This window comes from Dipteris shenzhenensis, chromosome 15 (assembly GCF_047967505.1).
Source record: "Dipteris shenzhenensis isolate YYH24624 ecotype China chromosome 15, Dip_SZ_1.0, whole genome shotgun sequence".
NCBI lineage: Eukaryota > Viridiplantae > Streptophyta > Polypodiopsida > Gleicheniales > Dipteridaceae > Dipteris > Dipteris shenzhenensis.
Window position 1 is genome coordinate 51342983 of NC_141610.1, and position 12644 is coordinate 51355626.

At 41.4% G+C, this 12644-nt stretch overlaps 1 protein-coding gene across 2 annotated transcripts; it reads left to right on the plus strand.

Moving 5' to 3' along the window:
• The first annotated feature begins 472 nt into the window (after nucleotides 1–472).
• Nucleotides 473–6013, plus strand: ARPC3 (actin-related protein C3). Of its 2 annotated transcripts, none has more exons than XM_087385973.1 (5): nucleotides 473–576; nucleotides 682–789; nucleotides 2109–2217; nucleotides 2667–2936; nucleotides 5815–6013. In XM_087385973.1, the coding sequence occupies exons 2-5, from the start codon at nucleotides 787–789 to the stop codon at nucleotides 5955–5957; spliced, it is 525 nt and encodes a 174-aa protein (XP_087242099.1). In that variant the 5' UTR covers nucleotides 473–576; nucleotides 682–786; the 3' UTR covers nucleotides 5958–6013. The 2 variants fall into 2 exon arrangements, with proteins under 2 accessions (XP_087242099.1, XP_087242100.1); XM_087385974.1 differs by having other exon boundaries at nucleotides 473–557.
• Nucleotides 6014–12644: the final 6631 nt, after the last annotated feature.

Genomic DNA, 12644 nt, shown 5'->3' on the forward strand with positions numbered 1-12644 from the left:
CATCCACCTCACTAGTCTTATGTCCATTAGGTTCTTGCAAATCAAAGAAAGAGTGGCTTTATGATGAAGGTATAAAATGAAGAAATGTCTTAGAAGGTAATGCTTGAACTTTTGCACACTGCATACTAATCTAAGTCCTTCTCTCTCAATGAAACTTCAGATTAGATAGCCGAATCTCCCTCTTGTTGTGTTCAGATTGATCCAATAGTTATATCAAATTTATCATTAAGATTGGGTTAGCGTGGGACCTAACATGTATTTTTGAGGAAAATATTGAAACTTTAGCACGTTGTGTTAAGTTTGATCCCATGAGGGCGCTGCGGAAGCCTGGTGGTAGGGTTACCCGCCTACCAGGGTGGTGACTGTCGTTCGAGTCCTAGCGGTGTGTTGCGTAAGCTCAAAGTGGGTGCCCCTGGCAGGGGGCAAAACTAACATATATGTTTGAGGAAAATATAATTTTAGGAAAATATTGAAACTTTAATTGGGACACCCGATCCATCTAAGTGTGCATTGCATACTCTCTTCAAGAGAGGGACGGATCAAGCTCCACTATCATTGTATTTTATTTTTCACTCCGTAGATTCCTAAACTTGAGCCTTTGTAGGGTGCCTGTCCTTTACTCATCATTTCGGCATTGTGAGGCGAGGTTGTTCTAATGGGATCCGTCTGGATTTGAAACAGATATGGCTTGCCAATATGTGAAATTTGGCAGGCAAGTTGATTTCCGCTTACGGAGTTGCTCAAGGCAAGATTAAGGCCGGTCACCTCCGTTTTGTTGGTACAAAAATGGTACGTTGGGTCTGCTATCCTGGACATTCAGATCTGAAACTCTCTAGAATTTGTCAAATCGTATACTCGCTGAGGATTGCATTCAGTTTAGACGCTTGACATTGTCTGCCCATTAAAATGTGTTGACTATGCTTTATGTGAGACATATGGTACCCCTTTTGTCTTTATCTAGGACATGTACAGTAGGCTGAACGTTAGTTCCCACTTGTAAGAAATCAGGCCACTTCAAAAGGGTGTTATCGATCCTTCAATGGTGGAAGGCATTCAATTACTTACTCCAGAGGGGAATTGCATGCTTTGCTTTGGTGGTAAATGACATGTTGTCAATGGACAAGATTGATGACCTTTTATTTGCTCCATGTAATTGACTAGTCTGATGACCTTTTAGTTACTCCTCTTGGTTGCTGCAGTGTTATTGGGCCGGGGGCCTATTTGTTACTCCCGTGTTACGGGATCAATTTGGTAATGGTTGCTTTACTTTAGTACCTGGTGACGTGCTCGTTGCTGTAGTGTAGTGACCTCTTCGTCGTTACTGCACTGTTAATGGGCCAGTCTGGTGACCTGGGCTGCTCCATGGTTCATTGAGTTAGTTCGATGACCAGTCTGATGAGCCATGGTTTGCTTCTCCTGATGAGCCATGGTTTGCTTCTCCTAGTCGCATGACGCCCATTGGTTGCTTTATTGTGACTGGACAAGTCTGATGACTCGTCAGTTGCTGGACTAGGTTGATGACTTCTTGATTGCAGTGTTACTAACCAGTCTGAGGACGTCTTGGTTGCCTATGGCCCATAGTTTGCTCTAGTGTCAGAGGAGGCTCCAAATGGACCAGTCTGACGACATGCATTTATATGAACTTATGTTAACGTTGTTTACTGCTCATTTCAAAAGCTTAGCATATGTGTCTGATTGTGTGATCTTTAGTGGAAGTTGAGGAACTGCACTTAGTTTTCCTGAGCTGCTCTGGAGACCTTCATATCGATTTGAGTGAGCATCACTAAGTCCATGCTTCTCTTGCTCTCCGACTGAAGTAGTTTGCAAAATGGCAGGAGACGTGTAGTTGTAGACGGTATTGCATCCTCCTAATGCCAAATTTTAAGAATTCCTTCATCTTGTTGACTTGAGTTTTTGTGAGTGGACATTATGCAAAATGAAGTCCATCACATGTATTTACTTATATTTCTGATGCTGAACTTGGGAATAAATCTGAAAGCTTGTGAAAAATTTATCTGTTCTGTGTAAGGAACTTTTTTTAAGATATTAAAATTGGGTTTGTTCATAATAATTGTTTGCCTTTGAAAAAGAGGAGTGTTTACTTTCAGGTTTATCATTCATCTTTTGTGAATGAGGAGGGAATCTCTCAAGCATGTGGCTGTCCTCTTCTTCCCTTGAGGAGTCACATTAAAGGGCCTGCCCCAGCAGCGGACTCAGGTTTTGGCTTTCTGAGCATGCCTGTTTGTTAATCTTCTCTTGAAACATGTATATCTAGGATATGGTGAGAACTCTTGTTTAGGAGAGCCTAAAATAAAATTGTATTGCTATTCGCAAGTAACATTTGCCTGCTTTAATGTATGCATCTCCACTCCAAGCTATGGGAGAAATTCAGTTCGAAGACCTTTGTGTTGGGGACCACGTAAAAATGTATGTGTACCTATCCAATGGTTATGTGCGGGGCTATGTGGAAATGTAGGCATGGATGAGTGTGTTTATCCAATGCTAGACGCCCACAAGTCAGTGCTGATAAAGCTGATGAAATTGATGGAGTAGCTTTATTAGCTAGTTCCTGATATGCATGATCTATTTGATGGTTTGTAAACCAGCGGGTGGTCCAAATGACGTTTTCTTTGTTTTGCTTATGTTGAGTTTATTAATCTCTGCAGGAAAGACCGACATCATTGATGAAGCCATCACATTTTTCAGGGCTAATGTTTTCTTTCGCAAGTTTGACGTCAAGAGTGCTGCAGACAAACTTCTAATCTACTTGACATTTTACATCAACATGGCCCTCAAGCGGATAGAAAATTGCAGGACTGAAGCAGAGGGAACAAAAGCGATCATCAACCTTGGCCTTGAAAGGTTCCCAATTCCTGGAGAAGCTGGTTTTCCACTTGGAGGCTTGTTCACCCCTCCACAGTCCCAGCAGGAAGCAGGTAAACTATTTTTGTCTCACAAAATTCTGCAGTTTGATGATGATTGCTTTGCCAAACATGGGATTCTATGGACATGCATCCTGTGCGGCAATGAAGGATTCATAAAAACAGCCATCCTAGCATGTGATAAGTACTTTGTTACTCTCTTTTGATTTAGCTACAAAATCAAGAAGACTGCTAATCCATTAACCGTAATTACAGTCGTTTGTTTCTTTTCATCAGTCTGTTGTGTTTGCATTTGGAGCCTAGTTTGCTTGGGAAGGCGGAGGAACATTGTTGTAAGGACAGAGTGGTGCTTTTTCTTGTTTAAGTCCTTTACTTTTAACCAGAAGAATTGGTGCTCACCATGGTGACTTATGGGAGTAAGTCACCATAGTTGGAGTGGTGGTTTTCTTGTTTAAGTCCTTTTAACCAGTAGAGTTGGTGCTCACCATGGTGACTTACAGGCTCTTATATCTCTGGGTTAACTATTAGGCAAGTGTTATATTGCATAATGTAACTCTCCTTTACAAGGTTACAAGCTAGCTCCATTGAAAATACATCCTCAAATGCAGCCATGTCTGAGCGAGGGTGTTAGGGGGTGGTTGTTTTTATCTATCAGAACCTACAACGCTTAGTGAGAGCCGGAGCTAGTTCGATCCCAAGGAAGCGTCCACTTGAAACTTTTGTTAGAGAAGTTTCTAAAGTCTCAAGAGAGTCTTTGGGTTTAGGTTTGAAATCCCTAATGAGTGCTTGCCCACCTTGATAAACGGCACATTTGCCTGCTTCCTTTACATTGGCAGCTTCACTATTTCTTTGTTTGAGCTGGGTTGGAGTGAGCTCCTCAGATATCCAAATCTTGGTGCTCCTCAGCTTATGTGTTTGTCTCAGGATCTTAACTCTTGCTGACCTCCCTCTGAAGTAGACTTTTGCTTCAGTGCCAGTTTGACTGATATTGCTTATATCATTCTCGTCCTATTCAACTTGTGGTATTTACTTCGTAAGGCATATGATTATATCGTGTATGTCTTTGTCTTCGTCATCATGAAGGCATCCATCTTTTAAACCCCCAACGTGTGGGATCATTCTATTATTCATCCAAGATTTTTGCTCTTTCATTTCCTTGTAAAGCTGAACTTTGTTCACTTTGCTATTCATAGGTGTTGGTGGAGATGCATTACATTTTTTCATTACTCCGTGGATGACTTTTTTTTTTCCATTACCCTCCATATCATGACCTCTCCTTTCTAGAGATGCAATCTGAAGCTTGAGCTCTCGAATTTCAAGCTCTAGATAATAGATACGCTCTTGTGGATTTGAAATGGTGTTCATTTGGTGATATGTCTTTGCGCTAAGAGTCGGGGCAAAGCCTGCAACAATTGAGTAAGAAATATTGCCAGCCTAGGTCGAGGTACCAAATGACTTTATCTTGGTAGGCTCCATGCTGGACTGCATAAATCTGCCTACCCCAATGCTGTTCCTAACCTCCAGGTTGGGCCAGGTGTTCAGCCCAACCTGGGGTCAATGGACTGAATTGGCTGATTGAAGTGACTAAACTGAATCGGACTGAAACTGAACCGAATCAAGTTGAATTGACTGAACTGAACTGAAGTTCAAAGCAAACTGTGGTGGCAATTCAGAGCTTTGGAGGAATTTTGGAGGTGGAAGCGAGACGGCGAAATGAAGTCAAGACCAGGTCTGAGGCCCGACAGGCTGTGGTGGCGGCGGCTACCTTCGAGTCTGCAAGCACGTCTGTTGGGCTACTGAGGCGGCTGGGTGAGAGCTAAGTCGGCTGAAGCTGAGCGGCTAGGAGCAGATGGGAGAGGAAGAGCTGAGCAGTTGGGAGCAGAGGCTGGAACTGGGCGGCTGGGAGTGGAGGGAAGAGAGAGAGAGAGAGAGAGAGAGAGAGAGAGAGAGCAATCACATAGCTGAAGAGAGACCATCATATCCAGGAGAGCCGACAGAAAGAATAAATACATGCCAGCATCTAATAATTATGTTCCCAACCTCTCTGGCTTGTACCCATTCTCTCTTTCTGTTGGCTTTCAAGAATAAATACATGCCAGCATCTAATAATTATGTGCCCAACCTCTCTGGCTTGTACCCATTCTCTCTTTCTGTTGGCTTTCTTGGATGTAACGAATCGTCTCTTCAACTATGCAATTTGTGCCCTCTCTCTCTCTCTCTCTCTCTCTTTTCACACACACACACACACACACACACACACACACATGCGCATCTGCACAAAATAAAAATATTTGAAAAAGTTCAGCATGCACTTCTCATCCCCCCTCCTTTGCTTCTTCTCTCTCTCTCTCTCTCTATATATATATATATATATATATATATATGTCTAGTGATCTATCTATCTATCAATGTTGACCTGTTTGCATATAAAAGAGTTTTCTTTCCTCTATCATGTGATATATGTGTCTGTGTCTCATGTGCAAGTGTCTGCACATGTGTGTACTTGAGTGTGTGTGTGTGTGTGTGTGTGTATAGTGATCTATCTATGTATCAATGTTGATCTCTTTGCATATAAAAGAGTTTTCTTTCCTTTATCATATGATATACGTGTCTGTCTCATGTGCAAGTGTCTGCACATGTGTGTACTTGAGTGTGCAAACTTTGCCCTTAGGCACTCACATTTGAGTTCTGTTTACCCATGCACAATTCATATTTTGCTTGGATTCGTGTTGCAGAATTGCTCAGGAGTTATTTGAAACAATTGAGGGAGGAAACAAGGGGCAGGCTTATCATGTGATACGTGTGTCTGTGTCTCATGTGCAAGTGTCTGCACATGTGTGTACTTGAGTATGTGCAGACTTTGCGCTGAGGCACTCACATTTGAGTTATTTTTCCCCATGCACAATTCATATTGATTGGATTTGTGTTGCAGAATTGCTCAGGAGTTATTTGAAACAATTGAGGGAGGAAACAAGCGGCAGGCTAATGGAACGAGCTTATTGTCCCAATGGCTCGCAAAATAAATGGTGGGTTGCTTTCGCAAAAAGAAGGTTTATGAACATGGTAATTGCCTAGTGACGAGCCATCATTGGTTGTAAAACCCTCTTGAGTATCACACAATTTTACTTTCCGATGGGCTATTGTTCTGTCTCATATGATTTCTGATTAAGATGAGCAAATAAAATGGTGCAGGTTTTTAATTGTATTTATGAGGCAGGAAAATGTGGTGGCTGCACTTTCTAGGAGTTTTAAGTTCTGGAAATACATGCACAGATATGTCTTTTATATTGTTTTGTGAACCAAATTTTGAAGCATCCGTGAAATTACACAGCATGTGTCTTTGGAGCATGTTGAAGCACTCCTAGAATCTTACATTGGGCCTATATTGTGAGTCTACAAATGTGCCTACTAGGTTCTCCCTAGTGTGCATACGTGGATGGTATGTGTTGGGGCTGGCTTGGTGGTGGGTGGGTGGGGATGTTGGTTGGTTTGTTGGGGGGGGGGGGTTGTGTTGGATGTGGGTGGCAGGGGGCTTCAACATGTAAATAGGATGGGGCTTGAACACATAAGTTGGATGGGGTATCTAAACATTAACTAACTTGTTTTGGTAGTAATGTTGGCGACATAATTCCAGGATGTTTACGCTTAATAGTGCATCGTTCACTTGGCATTGAAACATTCACTCATAAGGTATTTGGGATCATGTGCAATAGTTTTTGGAGGGTAGAGCGTAGCTTTTAGATCCTTAAATCCTTCCAAAAGTTCCTTGGTCTTTGTGAACTTAAGGTTGATGTCTTTTGCTTTTATACTTTGCTTGTACTAAATGACTTTACATTGAGCAGTTGTAATTTTTCTTGCTTACCAATATTTTGACTTGGTTATGTTTGATCTCAAACCGATCTAGGTGCTTCTTGATTTAATGGGCTTTTGCTAGCTCATAGGCTAGTGGTTCCAAAGTTAGAGATTCCCTTTTCTAAATGAAATGTCTCCATTGCTTAGGTCTTCTTAATACCTTCTGTCAAGATTAATATCATAAAGTTGGCCTTACCTCAAGACGATGATCCTAGGATTTGAAGGACTAGGCATTACTTTCTTAATGGGGATGTTCTTTCTTTGAGTCAAACCAAGAGCTTGCCGGTGTTTCCCAGAAAGTTAGTTTTCAAGTGGTTTGGTAAAGATATTTGTAGCATTATGTTAGCTTTGACAATGTTGCAGTGCCGCGAAGCACTTTTTTCATAATAGCACTTTTTTCATAATAAAATGCTCTTATGACACCAATATGCTCAGTTAATACTACTTTTTTTGGATCAATTTCAAGTAGTATGCCTATGATGTATCTCAATGCTCTTTTGGTTGCATTTTAGTGTATTTGTATTGGCTTTGATGTTAACCGTGCCGAGAGCATAACATACATTTGGCCTTGTGATTGCCAGATATATTGAAGATCTAATAGGTTGTTTACAATACTCACTTATGGTTGGCTTTTTTTCATCGATTTTGTTAGATTCATATTCGGTTCTATTGGAGTTAACACAATCTTGCATATGGAAATACTGTATGAGTCCAAGATTTTTCATGTTAAAATTTCCAATAGATTTTTCTTTAGCTTTGTGATGGATGCTTGTCACTATAAAGATCAGTTCCATATAAAATTGCAATGGTTATTCTTTCTCTTGAACTTTGTGGTAGAGCGTATGATTTGTATCATTCTTTGGTTGATGCATGAATACTTTTCATCTAGGTATCCATTCAAATAATGCGTTTTTGATATTTAGTGGCTATAAATTTACAAAATTGCAATGGTTATTCTTTCTCTTGAACTTTGTGGTAGAGCGTATGATTTGTATTATTCTTTGGTTGATGCATGGATACTTTTCATCTAGGTATCCATTCAAATAATGCGTTTTTTATATTTAGTGGCTATAAATTTCATTTGCAATTTGTTGCAAGTGACACTAGAAAATTTATGGAATTCAATTTTTGCGCGAAGCATAAGTTTTTTCATATAGTTGTGCAAATTCTTTTGCAACTAGTCTTGCTTTTACAGTTAAATTGTCCCGTTTGGATTTTACTACTTTATGTTGTAAATCACGCTCGTTTGCAATGGCTTTCTTTTTGTCCCGTTTGGATCTTACTACTTTATGTTGTAAATCACGCTCGTTTGCAATGGCTTTCTTTTTTAGTGATAAATCACGCAACAAGTATGTATTACTTTGTACAATGCATCAATTTGTTCATTCATACGGCATCATTGGCGATGCTAAGACATATTACACTTGAATTTGTCTCCAACGTAGGTAGCTAGCTGTCTATTGATTTGCAACAGCTTCCTTCTGGGCTAATCTCTGAAGGCTGCCAGTTGCGAAAATAAACGAAGTCGGAGTTTAGAATTCGAGGCGCCACGTGTACAAGCCCAACAGACTAAGAACGATGGACAAGTGCTTGTACCCTCGTCTGTGGTGCAGTCGGAAAGGCCTATGATGCGATCCACTCGTCGAAGGAATGGGAAGGGTGAAATGGGAGTTGATTGGATGACAATTGAGCCTCTGTCTTGTACAAGGTTTTTGGCTTGCTACGGGGAGGGGGAGGCTTTAGTGAAGACGATAGGCAGAAGTTAAATTAATTTTCAACGATTTTTTTAATGGTGTCCCACGTGGTTTTTCCATTTTGGACTAGGCCAAAAACGTGGCTCGAAGCCTTCCAAGGTCCCCCGCCACGTGCTTTTCACGGATTGTGCTTTTGGTGGGGCAGCACATTCTATGTGTTGCCTAGCAAGTGTCCACCGTTGCATGCGGGCAGTTGTTTGGATCTTGGTCAGTTGTGTGCATGAAGGCAGTATTGTGCATGGTGTCTCTCTTTTCGTGTTGTGGCTGGAGGTCGTGAATCCAGTTTTCTATCAAATCTTCCTAATGTATGTTCTGTAGAGCATGGTGCAATTTCTTGACAAACGCTTTGTCAGCCCCGCTATCTCCTGTTAGATCTGTCGTAGGTGCTGCTAGCGAGTCGGGAAGTTTTTCATCTTTGCAAGTAGAAAGAGCAGTACTTCATTATTGAAGTTCTGTTGAATGCCTTTGTATAATTCACTAGTTCCTCGTGTGCGATCTCGTCACGCCTAGGTTGTCTCCTCGTGTGCGAATGATGGAGACTGTCAAGAGTTCCGAATGTCGGGAGGTGGACTAGAAAGCTGTTAAGAAATGGAGCACTGTGGTTAAGAAGATCATTGATGTTGTTTGTATGTTCCAGGCGATCACTTCCAAGTTCCTATATCCATTGATCCCATTACACAGTTATCCAGAGCACATGCATCTCAACATGTGGTTTGATTTTGCAAAAGTGCGATATAGAACTCTGGATATGATTGCAGTGCTCAGCAGGCTTCACAAATTTCGCATTCTAGGAGGCGATGGAGCGTTTTCAAAACTCTCATTTTCTGTCTGCTGTCCAATTTCATTCGCATCTGCCAAAGTGATTCGCCTCCATAATAATATCCATATGCCTTATTAATTTTCTCGCAGAGGAGGTATATGAATCCAAAGGGAAAAGCCAGCAGCCTTTGTGTGCACCACAAGAGCTTCAGCTTCGTGATGCAGGTCCTCAACACAACAAAATTTTTCCTGCAGCAGCAGAGCAATATCCGACAGAGCAAAATTCAAAGCAGTGCATTTGTTGCCTCCTCCTTCCAGTCCTTTGCGAGTTTTAAAGATCACTTCGAATTTATCCTATATGCTTCCTTTGTAATCCAAACAGGATATTGTAACATTTCTGTGCTTGGTTTCATAGAAAACAAGCTTTCAAAGAATGCCAACGTAAAATTGCCTTCTGCCAATGAAACCTTCAGTCCTTGTGGAGGTAATGTGCGTTTCGTAAACTTAGGTCCTTCCTCCCATAAAATAATGCGCTCCTTTACAAAAAAAGTTTTGCATTTTTTCTTCTATGTACGACTATCTCCCCCTATGAGAGATGCAGTACATGCTCTTGCACAGCAAGGTATCGTGACTGCTTCGAGCACCTGCCTTATAAAAACATCGTTTCCAAAGCCTTCATTGATAAAGAGTTTGCCTCTGGATCTCACTCCAAGGAAGGAAGGTGGGATACGAAAGAATCCAAAGGCTACATTGAAGGCCGCATTCCGTGCTGCAGCCATGTAAGCTTGTGCCGAGGGTAATTCCTATTTACTTTGCTTGGTTTATTTTTGTTTTCACCCCCCAAGGTTTTCATTGGCTTTTTCTATGCTTCAGTTCGCCAAATATCACATGATAAGTTTGCAACACCAAACTGAAGTGCATTATAATTATAATGTGGGGTCGCCAATGCTCGAGGAGCAGAGTGGCTTGGAGGTCTTGGATGCTTAGTCTATTTTGTTGTTTACTTTTTCTCGCAAAACCCCCTTAATATCTATTGCACGTTATAGTTTTCCTATTCACAATATTAAAAAAAACAAAATTTTGTCATGATGCTCATCTCTTTGAGACACAAAGACATAGCTGGACCTTTTTTTTTCCCCCTAAATAGAACTTGCAATTACGAACAAAAATTTACAAATGTTTACATCCAATCATTTATTGTTATTCTAATATTATTCTCCTTTTGTAAACTTCTTTCAAGAGACAAGGCATTGATTAAATAAGCACGCTCACTTTTGAAAATATGCCATTGTGTCACAATTACATGCCAATTTGTTTCGAGTTTGACTAGACTAGTTAATAAAACACCTGAAATCTATCTCTTGTTACCCCTTGCAAGATCAATCGCTTAAAGTTCAATACTATCAACCCCTTCACTTAACATATAATTGTAGACCCCAATTGACAAGTTTTAAACAAGGCAATTTATACCATTATTGCTACCGAAGTATATGGTTAAGTACTCAAAGGTCTGCATTAATGCACTAGCCACTTAACATTAGTGCAGAGCCAGTTAAAGAGCCTACTTAGATACACCATTTTCGTATTCACACATTCACAGGAACAACCATGGAAACATATTTGACATTCCATGCTTGGATGATCGTCCTCCCAAAAAAATGCAAACTAGTTGGACATAATTACTCAATGATAGAGATGGCTATGGCACTAGCACCTGTTATTATGTCATGTAGCAAACATATGCAAAATACGAGACATTTAAAGCGAAAGACATCACCTAAGCGAAAGACGTCACCTACCCAGTTTACATGCGTATCGACCTCACCGACAATGCATGCTCAGAGACAATTACTTTGCATGTTCCACCAATGTATGCCTTGGACTTCAAAGTGGTCTTCCAGGTTGATGAGTTTTACTGGATTGAGGGCCCAACAGTAAATGAGCGAGCACTTGGAGAGGTAGGCACTTGAGCATCCTCCTTGCGTGTCGACGCAACAACAACAATAATCAAGGGGAGCCTTTTGAAGGCAATATTTCTTTTGTTCCAAATAATATAATACGTCACTACGCGCCTTGGGCGGCAAATCAGATGGAGAACCCAAGGGCACCCTTTACGTCAGTCATTGACAGAGTGGCCTTCGTGATTGTAAAAGTGGATCTAGAGGGGCCTCCAACAGACCAGATCACTATCGCTGATGGACCTAACCCAAAGGACCGTGCAACTGTGAGGACTAGCCGCTTCCATTCTTATTTGAAGTTACTTCGCATCTTATCCACTAGATTCCTGCTTTGACTATTTGCATCTTCTTACTACTAGCTTTCATTCGTCGCGGATAGGCGCCAGACACTTGCGCAGCTTGTGGAGGAATTCGTAGATGAGGGGATTGTGATGTATGTCGCCAAAAACTTGTCTTACATGCGTGCCAAGCATGCACTTGGCGTTTTTGACTTCATTCTCGGGACTTCACCATTCTCGGTGCAGTTCTAGAAGGAAACCTACGAACAACACTACATGACGCATTCATACGACAAGTATCTCATCTCGGTTACGGCAAGAAAGTACGCCACACTCACATTTGTGTATTTCAATTTCGCATTGTTTCGACAGTAAATTTTATTCCTTGGGCACTGCTTGTTTCAGGTTGTTGGAGTGCTGCACTTTGTTAGATTGAACAAACCACTGACTGAATACCACTGCGACTCCTGTGGAGGCTTCCGTGTCAGCAGAGACCCAACGCACCCACATTGTTACTCCTGCGACAGCTTGCAGACCATTTCACAAATCCCATGCCTCAAAGGATGTGTTGTGCTTCGAGACACCTCTCAGGTTGCAGTCAAGGTTCGCGGCCCACATGTTGATGAAGTCCTTGGCCTTTGCTGCCCTTTCCTCGAGTTCCATTCACGAAGCGTTAGAGCCACACAGACCATGTTACTAGAGAAGAGGCCGACCGGGGAATTCACTGTTAATAGCTCTGGCTTCGTCACAGACTTCACAGAGAGTGTTTAGGCTCGATGTTCTCCTTTCTGGCTAGGTTGATGTAAATACTCACTCTTAGTTTCTCCTTGGCTTCCAAAGTTCTACTCGATAGAGAACTTCATGCTTTGTCCCTTTGGTTTCGCATGCGCATCCATGCCCATTACAAGACAATGTACAGCTTGGGCTTGTGTAAATACAGGATCTTATGTTCTCCCCAGGACCCCCACATGTACATCTTCACCCATGACAAGACAATGTACAGTTCGGCATTTGCCATTAAAGAAACCACTGTAAGAAATTCCGCAAACAGATTTTCGTTGTCTACATACTTTGTATTGCAAGTGTTCTCGTATGTTGCTTGGTTCCTCCGGCTGCTACAACAAAAGTGGCATGACAAAAATTGAAGTTTTTTAAAAATTC

What these genes read in the sequence shown, in the direction of transcription:
- ARPC3 (XM_087385973.1), top strand. An exon ending in TGCCCCAGCAGCGGACTCAG is followed by an intron (nt 2,218 to 2,666) that starts GTTTTGGCTTTC and finishes TAATCTCTGCAG; the next exon opens with GAAAGACCGACATCATTGAT. An exon ending in ACAGTCCCAGCAGGAAGCAG is followed by an intron (nt 2,937 to 5,814) that starts GTAAACTATTTT and finishes TTTGTGTTGCAG; the next exon opens with AATTGCTCAGGAGTTATTTG.